The sequence below is a fragment of the Myotis lucifugus genome, unplaced genomic scaffold, assembly GCF_000147115.1.
Source record: "Myotis lucifugus unplaced genomic scaffold, Myoluc2.0 scaffold_51, whole genome shotgun sequence".
Classification (NCBI taxonomy): domain Eukaryota; kingdom Metazoa; phylum Chordata; class Mammalia; order Chiroptera; family Vespertilionidae; genus Myotis; species Myotis lucifugus.
The window spans coordinates 4,436,518-4,454,195 of record NW_005871099.1 but is presented as its reverse complement, the minus strand read 5'-3'; the positions used below and the strand labels follow the sequence as shown (position 1 = coordinate 4,454,195).

The window sequence follows — 17,678 nt, the reverse complement described above, 5'->3', positions numbered from 1 at the left end:
TGATGTGGCTCAGGGAGCACTTCCTGTTTTTGGCTTCCCATAGCAGCTTTTCCTCTTCATGACTCAACTTCAACTCACAATTTACAGCTGCCAAATCACATCAGCTCAGAAGACCCTTCGAAGGCCCAGCTTCGCTGTTTGATGAGCCACGCTCTATTCCGTTTGTAGCTTTGCTCTGAGCAGAGAAGGGAAGATGATTATAACCTCCCACCCCCACCCCACACGCACAAACACAAATCAGTAAAATAAAAAATAAAAAGTTATAGCTTTTTCTTCCTATATAGAATTGTATATGTAACATTTTAAAAGGACCTAAACAGATAAATTCCTTTCATCTCATTGTACCATTCATGGGCCAAGGATCATCCGTTAATGTATACAAAAAAATAGCCAGAGAAACAATAGGATGACATTTATTTTGATGATTCCATCATATATCCATTTTGTCATGCAGAAATTATGATGTGTTTGATCTCATAAAATGTTTGGATGGCATTTTTTTTAATATAAATAATTCGGAGGACAGGAACACACTTAGGAAAGAGAATTCACCCTGCTTTTGTTCTTGGGGGTTGAGGGGTAACCTAACATAGAATAAACAATTTTAATGTGTTTGTTATAATGTCATTCTTTAATAGCATTTTATGTAAGTAACACTCAAGCATGGCAACATAATAGCCCTGAGAAATACACAATTCAAACTGAGTGGAAAGCATTGTTTTATGAGGTGAACAGACAAATACATTAGTCAGTAGAGTGAAGATGGCATTTTTTTTTAATCTTGGAGCTAGTCCTTCCAATTCTCAATATTTGTGCTATATGAAAGTAACATTGTGATGAAACCATGAAAATTGAAATCTATACCAGAGGCCCCTTAGGAAAAACAATTCATTGGCAATTAAGTTCACCAAATAACACATATATGGAATTTGTTGTAATTGGTTTTGATTTTGCAGAAGGGATTGTATTCTTGTGGGATGAGGTTATTGAATAGAAGGTTGGTGTTATAAATTAAGGAAAAGAATAAAAATTTTTTTCCACAACCGTCTTCCACAGCTTTGTCATCATGTATAAAATTCCATAAAGTTCTCAATGCCTCTTGTTAAGAAAACAGTTTTACTTAGTCTGCTTATTTCCTTGTCTAGACTTAAACAAAGATGCGCAGTTTCTCGACTTCAGCTAGAAGAATAGATATAGGAAACTGTCACCTTTTTCTCAAAATTGTTCTTCACATAGGTAGGAAATATAAAGCTCTAGAAATGCATTATAATTATACAGGATATATTAAAATTATTTAAAATTAAGGTTAAGTTGAAATATAAGCAAGGGAGATACAGAGGCAACTGGGGAGTAGTACAGAATCCTCAGATTGAAAGATTTGTTGGGATCACTTTTAATTTCTGTCATGACCTTTGTCTCCACTTTCCTTGCTACAGATTGCACGCTCAGAAATAGAAGAAATCTCAAAATCTAAATTTTGCCAGGCAAATGCTTTATTCAACATCCAATTAAATATTAATTTACTAACTACATTGATCTTATTTTCTTACACAGAGTGAACATTCACTGCAATGACAGTTTCATCATGCTAAAATCTATTCACAAACCTACACTTTGAAAAAAGTGCTTTTCTAGGAAATGTTATATATAATACAAATGGAAAACATATTGTCTTCAAATTGTCAATCTACACAAAATAAAACCAATCTACCACCAACATTCAGTATACATTAACAATATTTTTTAAAAAGAAAATTTTCTTTACATTTGGCAGTTCTGTTCAACAAGGATTTCTATAATTTTAAAAGTAATAAAAGTATATACAATTTAATAATGTTAAAGTAAAATGTATTAAATAGCACAAATAACATTACAAAATTAAACACCCTTATCATTTATATGAAGCAAGAGGTCCTGTGTGGTTTCCCCTGTCTTTTGACTCTGAAACGATTGTACTTTCAACTCTGTACATAGAATAGCTTTGACCATAAACACAGAAGATGGTTTTGGCGTTACACACTTTTCTATTTGTGCACATTGAGGAGAAATAAAGAGGTTTATTTATCTCCTGTAAGCAGGCAAATGATTTGTATAATTTGCTTTAGGGACTACTTTAGAATTATACATATTTGCAACAATAGTTTTTAATTAATACCTTTTTATTTAAAAATAAACATTGTTATGTTGTGTTCAACAGCTATTTTCGCCCTATTGAGGCCTCTTCTTATAACATAATTTACCACCACTTAGATAATTAATCATATTCTTAGATTAAGATCAGTGACTACATTCACTGTCACAATGATTTTCAGTTCTTGAAACTTTATATTGTAGTGCTTAAAAAGGTGACATATTTACCTTGATTCATTCTTCATAGATGGTTAACTACAAGTAAAACTTTTTTGATTAGGTATTTCATGCAATTTCTGTTTGTACCTGGAAATTATCTTTAAAGGCAAAGAAAATGAAAGAACAAATTTGTGACTTTGAAAGAAATATGAAAGTATGAAGAAATTTTCATCTAATTGTTATTTGGAATAAAAATTCACATTAAATTATCTAATAAAATGATTCAAGCATACAACTAGAAGATAATTATTTTATTCATCACAAAACTCACATTTGTATTTATGTACCAGTGAACATAATGAACGAACATTCTTTTAAAAGAAAGTTAAATCTATTTTTGTTCAGACTAGATTTTTTTTCATTTGTCCACAAAATGAACACCTCTTCACAAAAGATCATTAAAAATTAACTGATGACTTAAAAATAAATTTTATATCTGAGGTTGGTAAACAAACAAAATATGAGATAATAATGGAATTAATTATTAAAGTTAAAAAGTCGTAATATTTTAATAAAATTTTGCTAATAAAATTGCATTTTCTACTTTGTTTTTTTCTCATTATTCCATTGTGATGGTTTTAACCCTCATATACAAATTTGATATTTCAAAATAGTTTTATTCTTATATTGTCTAATTTGTCACACAGACTAAAAAATTAGAACAAACTCAATCTATTAAACAGGATTACGTTATAGTCTCTGAGTCTAGAATAACTTAAAGGATTTCCAAAAAAAAGTGCTTTTGTTTGGAATATGATAGCATAAGAATATAAACATAAATGCTTCACTGACATAACTCCAATCAAAGCTGTTTGCCATGAGGGTCATTCATTTTATCTACTGGAAACAAGGCAACAAGTCAGTGACAGATCTTAGCAACTGACAATTTTTACAAAGCTAAAAGTAACCAGCAACATAGTTCACTGGGAGCATGTAAACTCATTATCTCTTCATGAAGTACTTTTATTTTATATAACTTTCAGATGCCCTCTTCCTTGTCTTTTTTCTAGTCTTTGACAACGACTCTGTCACATGCATTTATATGACTCTGACCATATAAAAGTTGTGACTTTGGTATTTGTTTTCATACGCAAAATCAGGGACCTTAGAGATCCTTAAACCAAGGAAGGAAGACCACAGGGTTATGGCCCTCGTTCAATGCAGGGATGTAAGAATTCTAGTTTTATAACCACCATCTTAATTTGAAGAAAAGGTAAATAAAGATATAAATAAAATCTAAGTTAATTTAAATATTTATATGCACCATGAGGATCATGACATGTCTAGCGCTAGTCACTATCATACAAGAAAATGCATGCGTGTTTCAGTTCATGTAACATTCACTTTAGGAGTGTGTAATCACCTTTCTCCGGAATTTCCCGTGGGTAAGAACAAGATTCTTTGTTCAACATCTGATTACTGCAGACAGACTGACCATTGAAGACTATGGGGAGCATATGCCCCATGTAAGAAAACATTATGACTCTGGCAACTGATTCCTCCTGTTTCTACTTTTCCGGCTGTTGATGAGAGCCTTTAACTTGCCATAATCCCCTCTCATCTTTTGGGATTCTTCTGCGTGTTGATGTTGCTGCCGAGTGTCTTTGCAGTACTGGTTAATCATCTGCATCTCTGAGTGGCTGAATGCCCCCATGAGGTCCTTCGGGTGGAAAGACAGAGCCCTCACGGAGCTAGCCCAGGTCCACGGGGACCATTTGTCTGTCACAACAGCTACCATATCAGAATTTAGAACTTTAAAGTTGATCTTGGCGATGGTCTGCTTGAAGCTGTTCTCTGTGGCAATGCAGTGATACAGTCCTTGGTCAGAATCCTGAATGGAGCGGATGAGGAGTCCCTGTGAAGTGGCTATGATGCGCTCATTCAGCTTGACCTACAAGAGAGACATCAAAGTTCTGAAAACCCAACTCTGTATCTTCTAGAAATATATGGGCAACATATACAGCATACTGTTGATTTTAACAAATTTGGAAAAAGTATGGAAGACTAACTAATTTCCTTCTTAGTGGACACAGATTTTAAAAGAGAGAGTGAAGTTATCACTCATATTGCCCAAAACAGCTTTAAGTAAATTCCTTTTGGATAGTAGTTTCTCCACAGATAAGCCCAGAATTTTGGTTGCTTTTGGAATATGACTCACAGTCAACATATACAGCAAATGAAATTCACACATAATTTAAAATATCTCTTTCATCCTGGAGTTCTCACCTTTTATTGTAGGAAAAAAACTTAGTAAAAACATGAAGCAACAATTAAAGGGATGAATTGTACCCTTTTGAATGAGTGAATAAATATTCTCCTAACTAAAAATTATATAAGCAGAGGCAGTTTTGAACATTATCAAAGGCTTTTGCCAATTATCTCACACTAAAGAATCACTAAAAATAAGCTGTAATGCCATTGTCTCATAAGATTTGTAAGTGGTTTTACTTTCCAAAGAAAAGAAATAAAAAGCTATGAGGTTAATAATATATAATTATTTTATAGGCTTATACTGAAAAAGCAACAACACAAAAAACAGACTGTCATTTGCTAGACATCAGCTAAGTGCTGGAAGCCCACCTTCCCTACAGTTCCAGCTATGGTATTCTCAATGAGCAGATTAAACCTAAGTGCTAAGAATTTCCTTGCCCTATATACTCTGGAATACCTTCTCACTGAGGCAAAAAGAAATTTGACACAAAATAACATAAAGGAATGCATGTGAAATGTTTTTCTAAATGGTACATTTCTATATAAATACATATTTTAACAGAATCCAAATCAAAGAAAGGTTCTTTTAGATAAGAAGTTGCCCACACAAAATAGTATAGTATTGAAACATAGACAAATGGAACAGAACTAGATAAGAGAGAGCAGGAGGAAGTAAAGACTAGAATGTATAAAAGCAAAAATTTGATGTTCAATTTTGAAGTTTAAATGTGCATCAGAAATAGATTAGATAATGTGTAAATACATTTAACAATGAAAGAAAAGAAAGCCTTTCCTTTTTGTGCAAAATTGGGGAAATTTTTGGAGGTCAATTTGATAATATCTATATAACATGTACCTATATAACATGCATAATTGGTGCAGAAATTTCATTTCCAAGGATTTGTTAGGAGATATACTCTTACAAGTATGCATATTTTTATTTGCATAATGTTTTTGTTAAGAGGAAACAAAAGAAAAAAAACCTAACCAAATGATAGCTTTAAAATACTTAAGGTACGTTTATATAATGGAAAAGTATGCAACCAAGAAAAATGAAGTAGCTTCATATATACTGACTAGAGGCCCAGTGCATGAATTCATGCATGGTGGGGTCCAGCCAGCCAAGCCCCAATTGGGGTGGATTGGGGTAGGGCCTGTTGGGAGGAGGAGATGGCAGGAGGTTGGCTGGCTGACCTGCCCTGATTGGGACCTGATCAGGGATGGGTCAGCAGGGGGGAGGAGCCACAGGTGATTGGCCGGCAGGCCCCGCCCCTGATTGGCGGCGGGGTCGGCCATCAGGAGGGGCCATGGGTGGTTGGCCAGCCGGCCTTGCCCCTGATTGGAGTGGGGGGGTCGATTGGGGGCGGAGCTAGCTGGGGGGTGGAGCCATGGGCCAATCGGGGTGGTGGGGGCCTATAGGGGGGTGGGGCCAGCTGGGGGAAGGGGCTGCAAGAGGTGTCAGCTGTCCCCACCCCTGATTGGGCCAGTTTGCTGGCTGCAGTGGGCCTCATAGCAACTGGTCATTCTCTTCGTTATGGCGTTCCAGTTGCTGGCTTTTATATATAGAGAGATATTAAATAGTGGGGGTTTAGAAAAATTATAGATAATATTTGGAGGAATATATAATGATTAAATATATCAGTTTGGTAGCCTTATGCTCTGGGAAATGGGAATAAGTATTAAAGTGAAAGGGAGGAAGGCTTGTATTTTTCACTTTATACTATTCTCTAAAACTGTATTTTTCGCCACTAGTTTTTACCATTTAGCTTACTTTTTTTTAAAAGTTCAATATTTATATATGATTGATATGAGAAATAGTGTATATTTGCCTAAACTAGTAAGGAAGAATTAGGATAAATTTAATAAAATATTAATAGTACATTCAACTAAATTAAGAATCAGTGGACTTGAGCTCTGATTAAATTCAGCACAGAATAGATTTTTATAATTATATTAGAGTTAATTCTTTTATAATCTTAAATTATAGCATTCTTATGTTTTTTATTAAAAAATTAAGACATTAATTAACATTTTGAGTCTCCACATTCTTGAACATTTTGAAATAGAACAATAGAATTATCACAAGAGATTTAATTAATAACATTTTAAAATTCATTTATTAATTTCTGTATTAATAAATGTATTCAATGCTGTGTATGTTCATTTACTTTGATTTTAAACAATAAAAATTATATTTACTTATACTGTATATTATTTTGTGGAACTTTTTACTGAATAAAAGGAAAACATTTTATTCTTATTAGATAATCCCTGTTTGAATTTTAGGTTTCCTATTAACATACATACAGACAGACTTTGTGTCATGTTCTAGCCCAAGAACATCATTCCTATCTGATGTTCATCATCACACATTATGACTTCTAGCCCAGGTTACTTTGCAAGGCAGTTATTATTATAATCTATATCCATTCCAAAGAACTTAAAGTCAATTAGACTGTAGAAATCCAAGACTTCTTTGATGATAGATTTTGTAGCTAAGAAAATAGATATCCAATAAACATTTTTTAAAATTAATAAAATATCTTTAAAATTTTTTTAATATCCTTGAATTCTAGGGCAAGAAGGGACCCTGAAGTCCACCTAGCACATCTTTCTCCAGAGAGATAAGTCCCTTCTATGCAAGTGGTCATCATCCTGTGTCTTAATATTCTAGTGGCACGGTTCACACAACTTCCTAAGCAGCTCATAGCATTTCTGGATAGGCAGGTCTGAGAGTTGGAAAGCATTTTCTCAAATGGAGCTAACATCTATTTTAGTAACTCTGATGCAGTATCTGGATTCGATAGCTTGGGATGCATCCATTTTACGCAGCCCTAATTAACTTACATGTAGGACCAAAACTGCCCACACAGAACTCACATAAATGTAGTAAGCTCCCTTCCCCCTTCTCTCTGTCAGATTTTATGATGTACTGAAAACAGCATTCCATTTTAGACTACTCTGAGGCGTTAGGTATACATATATATTTTTCCTTCTTTTTTTCTGTCATTTGTCAGGACAACATGACATCAACATTATGAAATTCATTATTTATAATATTTCACCCTATGCCATTTTATGTTTTCCTTTTAAAACAGCTCTTTCCAATCAGCAAAAAGTTAATGTAAGTGTTCTTTTATTTGAAAATCTAGTTTTTCCCCAAAATCACTAAATAAAGGCAGCAGCCCTTCAACAATGATTCCATATATTACCTAACCAAACCCCGAGAGTTATGAATAATAAAGCAGTGGAAACAGATGACCACACAGCAGAAAAATGTTCTTTACCGTAAAGGTTATACTCCGGGGTGATTTTTTGCTGAGGAGAACTCAACTTTTCTTTTAAAGCCCCTTTTATCTTGTGAACCGCACAAAGGTGCTGTTGTGTGAGAGCTTGGCGCCTGGATTTGCCACATCTTGTTTCTTTTACAGATGCTTCCTCACATCACTACCCCAGTCTGAGTGCCCGAGCTCTTGTTTCCGTCACCATGTTGTTGAGGTGAGCAGGCAGAGAGGATTTCTAATGAATCCATCAACCCCACGGACAAAGGAGGTTACAGGAGGAGGCACTTGTCATCCCACAGACATAAAAGGATGTTCAGACGCTTTCCCTTTGATCTGCACCTCCGTGAGGGACGGTGATTTAATGCTCTTTGCAAAGCCCTGATTGATGGCCGCTGTGCTCTCACTCACCTCTTTCCTCCTGTCTTTGTCTTTCTGTAACAACCACTTGATAGATGCCTGCGGAGACTTGGGGGCGCACTCAAGGAAAGTGGTGTTATTTTTGACTCCATACTGAACAGTTTCAGCTGCATTTCTATATGCTGGGAAGCAAAAATAAATGGAGAGAGAGAGAGAGAAACAATGGAATTTAGAGTCTATTCTCCTATTGGAATGTCTAGTTTTCTATAAAATTTAGATCAATTATGGCAGCCCCCAGAATCAGTCTTAATCACCTAACAAGCAGACTATTATACTGTACATGGTTCACCTGTTTTATTTAGTCCAAAGGGAAGGAAAGACATAAGGAAATCAATATTTATTCAAGAATCACTTTACACCAAATAGTAGAGGCGTAACAACAACAGGAATGCACTTAATACCACCTTGAGCATTTAATTATGACAACGTCCTTGTGATTTAGGTTCTCAGCTTTTCACAGCTGAGCAAACAGCCTGTAAGTTATGAGGAAATGTATCCTAGCTAAGGAGTTAGTAAATGCCAGGCAGTATTAAAGCCAGATCCATCCCATATTCAATGTAGTATCAATAAAATTCAGAAAGAGCAGGGAAGGTAGAGAGCAAGGTGAGGCCACAGTGGGATGGAGTGGTTGAGAACACAGGTTTTGAATCAGAGGTACCTGAGAGAAAATCCTGACTCCACTGCTACCGGCTCTCTAACCTCAGACAAATTACTTGATCTCTCTGTGTCTCAGTTTACTTGGCTCTAAAACACAGAGTATAATAACTTCATAGAGGTTCTTTACTGAAATTCTTAAATTAGGAAAAGCTTTTAGTATAATCATGGGGTGGCTTAGACAGACAGAATACTCATTTATAATGTGGGAATAGAAGCAGACCCTACTCGAGCAGTTTCTTGAGCATTAAGTGAGATAATCCATAAAAAAACCCCAAACATTTAGCTCAGTTTCTGACACAAAATCAACATCCATGTTGTTCATTACCTCTATTCCAATACTCCCACCACTATGACTACTACGACCATTAAGGAGAATGGACACAAAGTTTATGAAACACTCAGTAAATAGCGAAAAGGTAACTCCGGATTCAGAAAGATTACAATGGGAGTCTCAGTGTTAAATGTTAACAGAGGCTCATTTGCAGCTCCTTGGTGAGCCAGGGCGAGTTCTGCCTGGAGATACTTCTGTTGGTTGGGTTGATGAGGGGAGAGGGGATTAGGGGGGAAAGTGTAATAACATGATCGCTTCATGTCAGAATGGGAGGAAAGGGGGTAGATTAACCGTAAGGCACAAGGCAGGATTGTCAAAAGTATAAGGAATGGTTATCAATTGTAAAATCAAGCCACTGCAGTACACCAATATTCAGAGCAGGATTATTCACAGGAACCAACTTGTGGAAGCAACCCAAGTGTCCAGCGATGAATGAATGGGTAAAAAAGTTGATATATACACATAATGGAATATTTTCCCGCCTTAAACAGTAAAGAACTTCTGACACGTGGTACAACCCTGAATGAACCCTGAGGAAGACATTATGCTAAGTGAAATAAGCCAATTACAGAATGACAAATACTGAAAATTCCCAGACTTTTGTTTTTCACAATTCTTGTTATACATACAAATAGCATTTAATTTTTAATTACCATACCTAAATACCAAGAATTTTAGGTTTCCCTAAGTGAAATGTGGTATGGAGCCTGGCTACTCTTTATCAAGTTTGATCATTGCTCCCTGTTACTACCTTTGAGATTGAATCCTCTGCATTGGGTCAGTGGGTTGCCATGCCTCACATCTTGTCTTCGGCTCCTCCTGTAAGTGCAGAAATAGATACAGGACTTAGAATGAAAAGACAGCATTTTTAATTTCAAAATATTGTGATTGCCTCAGTTTTCATAAAGAGGTCTGATTATCTGATATTTCTTGTTCGCTGCTTCAATTTCTGGTGGGTACTTGACCTTGCTTTTAATCAAAATTAATTCAGTCTCTCCCCATCTACCACTTGTGATATAATGGCTGTGAACCTCCTCTTAGGTACATTTCCTCAGTAAATGTTAGATTCCAAATTAACAGTAGAAATTTTTAGCAGAGAGACACATTCATCCAAAGTTTCCTAAAATGATCACTCCCAAAGTACACAGTCACTATCTTCTTTCTTATAATTTTTTTAATTAAGCATAATTTTCCTTAAAAAATCAATACTTTCTAACAGTTTTTGGATATATTAAAACTTTTCCAAAATAAATAATACAGAGATAGAACATGGATATTTAATATAAAGTTAAGCAACTTGTTCATTTACTAGAATAAGTGTTTCCCTTTAATTTCTTATTTTGAAAATTTCAAGTCCACAGAAAATTTGGTATATGAGTACAATGAATAGTGGTATACCTAGATTCAGGAATTGTATTTTGTCATATTTATTTATTTTTCTCTCATATGAAAGTATATGTCATGTATGTACTGTGAATGTACATATACGAAAATCTTTAGAAAATAAGTTGCAGATGTGGTTTCACGCTTAAATGTTCTATTTAGCATATGTCTTCTAAGAACAAGTAATTTTCCTAAATACGTTATCACAGTAAAGATATTAATACTTATCCAATAATATCATATACTACACATTTTATATCAAAATTTCTCTAGCTGTCCCCAAAATATATCTTATAGATTTTTTGCAATGTTTAGAATGTTTTATTAAAGTACAAAGTTGTTGGAATTAAACTAAATTGAAAAACATAGTAAATATTTACAAAAACATTAATAACACCACTCAAATCACACACATACAAAATGCAGATAGTTCTTAAAAAGTTTACAAGTTGAAAATTATAGAGATTTCCCCAAATGGATATAATGCCTCACTACTGAGTATGGAATCAATCAAATATGTATGTGAGTGAATGTTGTCCCCACTCTTCTGCAATCCAGTCCTCCTTAGAAGTTTGTTCTTTGGGAAATTCAGACTCAGAGTCAACAAGAGAAGAACAAACAAAAGATAGTCACATAACTTGATATAACTGCCTTCATCCTATTGACTGCTTTGAGGTTAAACAGCCAAGAGTGTTTTAAGTTTATTCAGGATCTACTTAAGGTTCACTCATTACATTCAGTTGTTACGTATCACCAGCTTGAGTATTTCAACAATGTAGTTACATCCCTTGTAAACTGGTCATGATTTAAATAAAAGTTTTAAATTACTTGCAAACTAATTATTTAATTTTCTGAGTCTTAGTATCAGCTGCATATATTAGTTTTAATTTTATTACATAGTACAACAAATCAAAACAGAGTAACTGACATCTATATATATAAAGAGCCAAGGGCTGTCATATCGGAAACAACCGAATGGATGACCAAACAGGCTGTGGGTGTCCAGGCCAGCAGGGGGGTTAGTGAGGGATGACCAAATGACTGAGCAGCAGGCTGCGTGGGGTGACCAGGCTGGCAGAGGGGGCAGTTGGGAGCGACCAGGGCGGCAGAGGGGGGCAGTTGGGGGCAAACAGGCCAGCATGGAGGGCAGTCAGGGGCGACCAGGCCAGCAGGGCGGGCAGTTGGGGGCAACCTGGATTGGAGAGGGTGCAGGCAGGGCTGAGGGGGACTCCCCTCCCCCCCGCTGTGCATGAATTTCATGCACCGGGCCTCTAGTTTTCTTATAAATTTTTCATGGATCTGTACATTGCTATAAGAGACAGGGAAGGGAATTCTCTTTAAATATTGGGAGCACAGGTATAAATTGGATACTTACTACCAATGCTGAGAAGTAAATATGAATGAGCATATCACCTAAGTGGGTTAATTATTAAATCTATCTTAATATTTTTATCCTTGAAGATAAAATATTTAGTAAGAACAGAAATATTAAAAATCACACAGGGATGATCACATTTACAAAGCAAACCAATCTCCAAGTTAATGATAATGAAAAATGCCATTTTAAGGGTATAGCAAATTGTTAATAGTTTATGTACTCAATGGGTTATACACATCTATATATAGAAATACAGGTACAAAATTTTGTGTTATTTAAGTATGCTTTTTCCAAAAATGTCACATGATCTTTATTCAGTTATATATTTCTGTACAAACACAAACTAGTGGAAGTCACTCCTGTCTCAGAAAATATAGTTATTGCTGTTCTCTAGAAAAGTTCCTCTATCAGGTTTTGACTGCATTACATTTGCTATATATTTAAGTCACAGTATTATTTACTATCAGCCAGCTTATGAGTGTATAATTATATGAGCACCACATGAGAGCTCTTATGGCTGAACTGGTCATTTTTAGCCATGAAGACAAAGCAGTATCACTCACAATGGTTAAATTTATTTTTCTGTGATCAGCACCATGTTATGGTTTACTCATGTACATGAACCCTCAAGCTGGACAATCTAAATTTAGAGTAACACATCGCTTTCAGACATTAAATTACAAAAAACCATTATTATGGCTTGGTTTAAATGATGATATCAGCAAGGCTGTCATTTGAGCCCTTTGTATGTGTAGATTTCCTGTAAGGCATTCATAATGTTGATAGGCAGAATAATATTATATTGCATGTAGGATTTGGGATTTGTCTCAAGTTGCTAATGTTTTCTCCATTATAGTCTATTTCTTTGGCTAAACAATGAAATCATTTTCTTCTTGTATAGAAAACAGATATTTACTTGAAGAGTGAACTGATTATCCTGTCTTAAAATAAAATTTCTAACTACATATCTGAATCCAAAACAAATACCATTTGAGTCTAAATTGCAATATTTGATACTAATGCCCAAATATTTAAGATACTTGTGGGTGAAGAGAAAAAAATGCTTACATTGTTTACTATCTGCTAACTTCTTTAAGAAAGAGAAACTATTGAACCAATGATATTTAACAGCTTTCTGTCAAAGTATAGACTTCACTGATTTCCAAATATAACTCTATTTCTCTTTTCAATACAAAGGACATGTCTTTATTTCATTCCCATGTTTCTCTCTCACATAGATGTTTTTTTCTCTGTCCCTTCCTTTCTCTCAAAATCAATAAAAATCACATCCTTGGGTAAGGATAAAAAAAAAAAAGAAAGACAATGAATGTGGAAAATTCTCCAAATGAGCATCTTTGTCATTACTATTTAATCTCTAAAGAATAAAATACTACCTATGGGAATTTAGGAAATAGTTAATCTATTCAGCAAACATGCTTTGCTTTCATAAAGTTTGGAAATACTTTGGATAATTTAAATAGTAAAGATATTTTTAATGAAATTTCCAGTATGCGAGCCAAAGATGAGTATAAGTAGGCCAAGAAATACCATATATATTGCATTTTTGGCTTTTTGTGAGAGAATTAGGACATTGCTAGAAATCACCAAGATATTCTTTAAATGGCTACTAATTTTAAACCATGATACATTTTTCCTGTTTGTATTGTTTTATTGAGGTATAATTGATATATAAGTTTCAGGTATACATAACATACTTTTTGATATATGTATATATTACAAAATGGTTGCCAGGATAAGGCTAGTTAACATGTGTCACCATATATAGTTACGAAAGTGTTTTTTTCTTGTGATGACGGCTTTAAGATACACTCTCTTAGCAACTTTCAAATGGAAATAGAGTATTTTAGTCCTTTGATGCAATCATAAGGAATTGCTTTCTTAATTTCTCTTTCTGATAGTTTGTTATTAGTGTATAGGAATGCAACAGATTTTTGTATATTGATTTCATATATTGTCACTTCACTAAATGCATGTATTAGCTCTGACAGCAGACCTGTGACACATGGTTTAATACCAGGCACCATATTAACTTTAAAGAACTGTAAGCTTGTTTCAGTTCTTTGTTTATTGCAAGAACATGATTCAGGCCATGATTTGTGGCATCAGGACGATGATGTGGAATCTATGTTCCCATATACATCTTAGAAAGAGTAACTGGGGTTATAATAAGTGGGAGAGTGTGAGAACAAATGAGTCAGCTCCTATTTCAGCACAAACCTGAATGAGATACCTCAAATAGGCAATGGCAGTCCACACGTAGCCTAGGATTTTACCTGAGAACTATTTCTTGTTTGTTAAATAAGTATGCTTGTTGGTCAAAGCCAACGTCTGAGAGCTTTACAGGGAGGGAGCTAATCCCCAATTCTTTCATGTCATAGAAGAGGCTGCTAAGCTTCTACAGCTGTAAGACGCCCTTTGTGGTCCCCACACACTGTCTTCCTTAGAGAGTAATGGCTTCAGGTTCCTTCAGCACCAAATCTGTTTAATAGACTGAAGACTGTGTTCCAGGTTTTACAGATGCCAACCTTTGGAATGATTTACTACAGGAAAAAATGGCCTTACAAACAGTTATGGAAATAATTTTGAAACATCACTGCTATCATAATTAGGAGTAAAAAACAGATATGGTTGTAAATACAAAGAGTGTCCACAGAAATCACTTTTAATCTGAGATTTCATTTGGAATTTGCTTGCCTCATACTTTTGCCCAGATTCAGACCTGCAGCCCCGTGCAGAGGGAAGATCTCAGCGTAACGAGTCCATAAATTCTACGTAGAAATCTAAGGAAGCCACAGAGCTCCTGATTACATCTTAAAATGACATGGAGGCACATAGGTTTTGGAACACAGATACTGAAAATCCTGGTTTAAAGAATGGGAGTTCTCTTTATAGATCGTGAATTTAAATACAAAAGACTTTGAAATTATCTAGCCCAGGCCACCCCTCTCTACTCCAGATTCATATTTCTAACTTCCTACTCAACATCTCTACTTGAATATCTTATAGGCACCATTATCAACTTTCTCCCTACAAACTTACTCCTTCGACAGTCTGCTCTTTCTCATTAAATTCCATCTACATATTTCCAATGCTCAGTTCTGAGAACTTGGTTCATCTTTGAGGCCTCTATTTCTTTAACATCCACATGTACTACATTAGCAGATTCTATGAGCTCTGTCCGGAATCAAACCACTTTTGCCACCTCCACCTCTATCATCCCTGTGCAAGTCACCATTATATTTCACCTGGATCATTAGAGTAGCCTTTTTGCAGCTTCTCTCTCCTCTCCCCTCATCCTCCTTCTACTCCAGGTCTGCAATCCCAGACAAAACCAACCAGGTCTTATTAAACAAAAGTCAAATTATCACTCACACATTAATAATCTCTCTATAGATTTCTATTTCAATTCAGCTTTAAGGATTTCTGAACCTCCTCTTTGAAATGTTATTCTTCCAAATAATGCCATGGTTCCATTCTTCTTCACATTCAAGTCCTTGTTCAAATATCTCATCCTTGGTAAGGCCTCCCTGTCCACCCATTTAACATTGCACCCCCCTGCTTCCCACACCCCTTATCTCTCTTCTTGAACATTTTATAATTCATACACCTTTCCATTTTTTATATACTAGAGGGTTTTCTTATTTATTATCTGTCTTCCCCCTTTAGAATTTATTATCCCACAAGGCAGGGATTTTTGCCTTTGAGTTGTTGTTTTTAGAGTGATACACCTAGCTCTAGAACACTGCATGTCAAATAAGTGTCCGGTGATACAAACTTGTTGAACTAATAGATAAAAGCATCAGAATCATCTTGATATGCACAAGTGCAAGGATTGTTTCAACTGCCAATGTCCTTAAAGGCCTGTATCTATGACGTGCAATAAAGTATCTATAAAATAACATCCAGTGATTTACTTAAAAGATCATTGTTCATGGCTGGTCCTATTTGCTCTCTCCTGCTGACACTAATTTTTATAGGTATTGGTCCTGTCATCCATCATGACCCATATCAAGGTATGACTGAAAATATCTGTGACATTGGCTGGTTCTAAATTCTGCATATTATTTGTTCTACAGTCAATTTCAGTTCTGGTGGTCCCTTCTAAACGGGTGCAAGTTGGTTCAGAGTTTCCTGCCTAAGTCTTTGCTTAGATAAAAGACACTGCCTCAGACTGCCTTGTTCTCTTAATCTAACCAGCAGCCAGGCACTCATCATTCTAAAGAGTAAAGAATGCTCATCAAGTTTTCAAAAAAGCAACTCAGGATACCCATCTTGGAGCAATGTTCCTTTTGCTTAAATTAGCACAAGTACTTAAAAAATATATTTATATTGATTTTTAGAGAGAAGAAGGGAGAGGGAGAGAAAGAGAAATGTCAATTCAAGAGTGACACATCCTTCAGCTGCCTCCTGCACACCCACTATGTGGGCTGGAGCCACAACCCAGGCATGTGCCCTCACCCTGGAACTGAATTGGCAACCCTTTGGTGAGGATGACCACTGAGCCACACTGGCCAGGGAACTAGCACAAGCATTCGATTACAGGAGAATTAAGTGGCACAGGGAAACCCTAGAAAGGTGGGATTTAATAATATACACAAGCATATAACATGAAAAGAAGATTAAAAATTAGCTAATGTAAAAAAAAATAAAGATAAATCCCGATTGGAATATTTGTTGTATCACAGATGGCAAACTGTGTGGCAGAGGTGCCTTAAAAGGAGGGGGAAAAAATTTCCAAAGTGGTATTCTAGTCAACATATTCCTGAGAATCTCAAGTTATACAGCGCTACCGTTTTCTTCGTTCAAAGACTATTCATGGTGCTTTTAGTGCTGGTTTGAAAGCATACTACAATTGTCTGGTGACATCAATTTTGATTTTCAGCTGAGTGCTTCATACTCACCGCTTCCCGGTTGGGTAGAACCGAGAGCAGGAATGGCCATCCCAGGCGCAGTAAGGGTCCCTGGCCAGGCAGCAGTCGGCGCAGGCTGTGCCGTAGATGTGGCAGCGATGCAGGGACACTTGGGAAACCCCTTCGTTGGAACTCACATACAACTGTTGCTATGAGAAGAATGATGATGATTTATTTCAGATGCGGAAGTTAAAAGGGGACTTTCAGCAGGAACACATTATAATATATGCCCACAGACCCCTGGATTCATTTTGAAACTAGACTGAAAACAAGAAGCAAAGTCCAGAAGGATATAAAGCCAAAATAAATAGAATTTTTTACGTTAATATGCCTATAACATTACCACTTTCCTGTTTAAAGGAAAAAGCTCAGAGTACCATGTAGAATGGTAATGTGTTTTAGACATTGGGATTCATTGTTCTCTCAGATTTGAGCTAATATATTACAGATTTAAATTATGGTGTTTGCTTTTTTCTTTGAATGCTGTCTTTTTGCAAAGTACAAGGCAGCTTTCTTATTCTTCAAGTCTGGCAACCCATCACGTTGTAAATTTGAAAAAATGAAGTCTAAAACACAAGACATTTTTAAGTTTAGAAGAAAAAGTAGATAGTAGTACATAAAATAAAAAAAACATTTTTCACATGCCTTTGAAAGTGACATATTTCTTATTAGGTGATTTTCAAATTATTGAGAAGAATATAAGTATTTATAAGTAGACATGTCTTAAACTTTCTGTG

The 17,678-nt window shown here is 35.5% G+C and overlaps 1 protein-coding gene across 8 annotated transcripts in view; it reads right to left on the bottom strand.

Annotated features, from left to right (window-relative positions):
- Positions 1 to 504: 504 nt before the first annotated feature.
- Positions 505 to 17,678, bottom strand: part of SEMA3C (semaphorin 3C) — a 160,164-nt gene continuing 142,990 nt past the window's right edge. For 3 of the 8 annotated variants that reach the window (XM_006088688.3, XM_014455818.2, XM_023753784.1), the window contains 4 exons: positions 16,933 to 17,090; positions 10,001 to 10,068; positions 8,253 to 8,383; positions 3,827 to 4,240 (listed from right to left, as the gene is read on the bottom strand). In XM_006088688.3, the coding sequence (XP_006088750.1) occupies positions 3,827 to 4,240; positions 8,253 to 8,383; positions 10,001 to 10,068; positions 16,933 to 17,090 (771 nt within the window). Of the gene's footprint in view, positions 585 to 612; positions 1,180 to 1,471; positions 2,448 to 2,585; positions 4,241 to 8,252; positions 8,384 to 10,000; positions 10,069 to 16,932; positions 17,091 to 17,678 lie in introns of those variants that run through there. The other 5 variants (XM_023753783.1, XM_023753782.1, XR_002829255.1 and 2 more) reach the window with 4 other exon arrangements.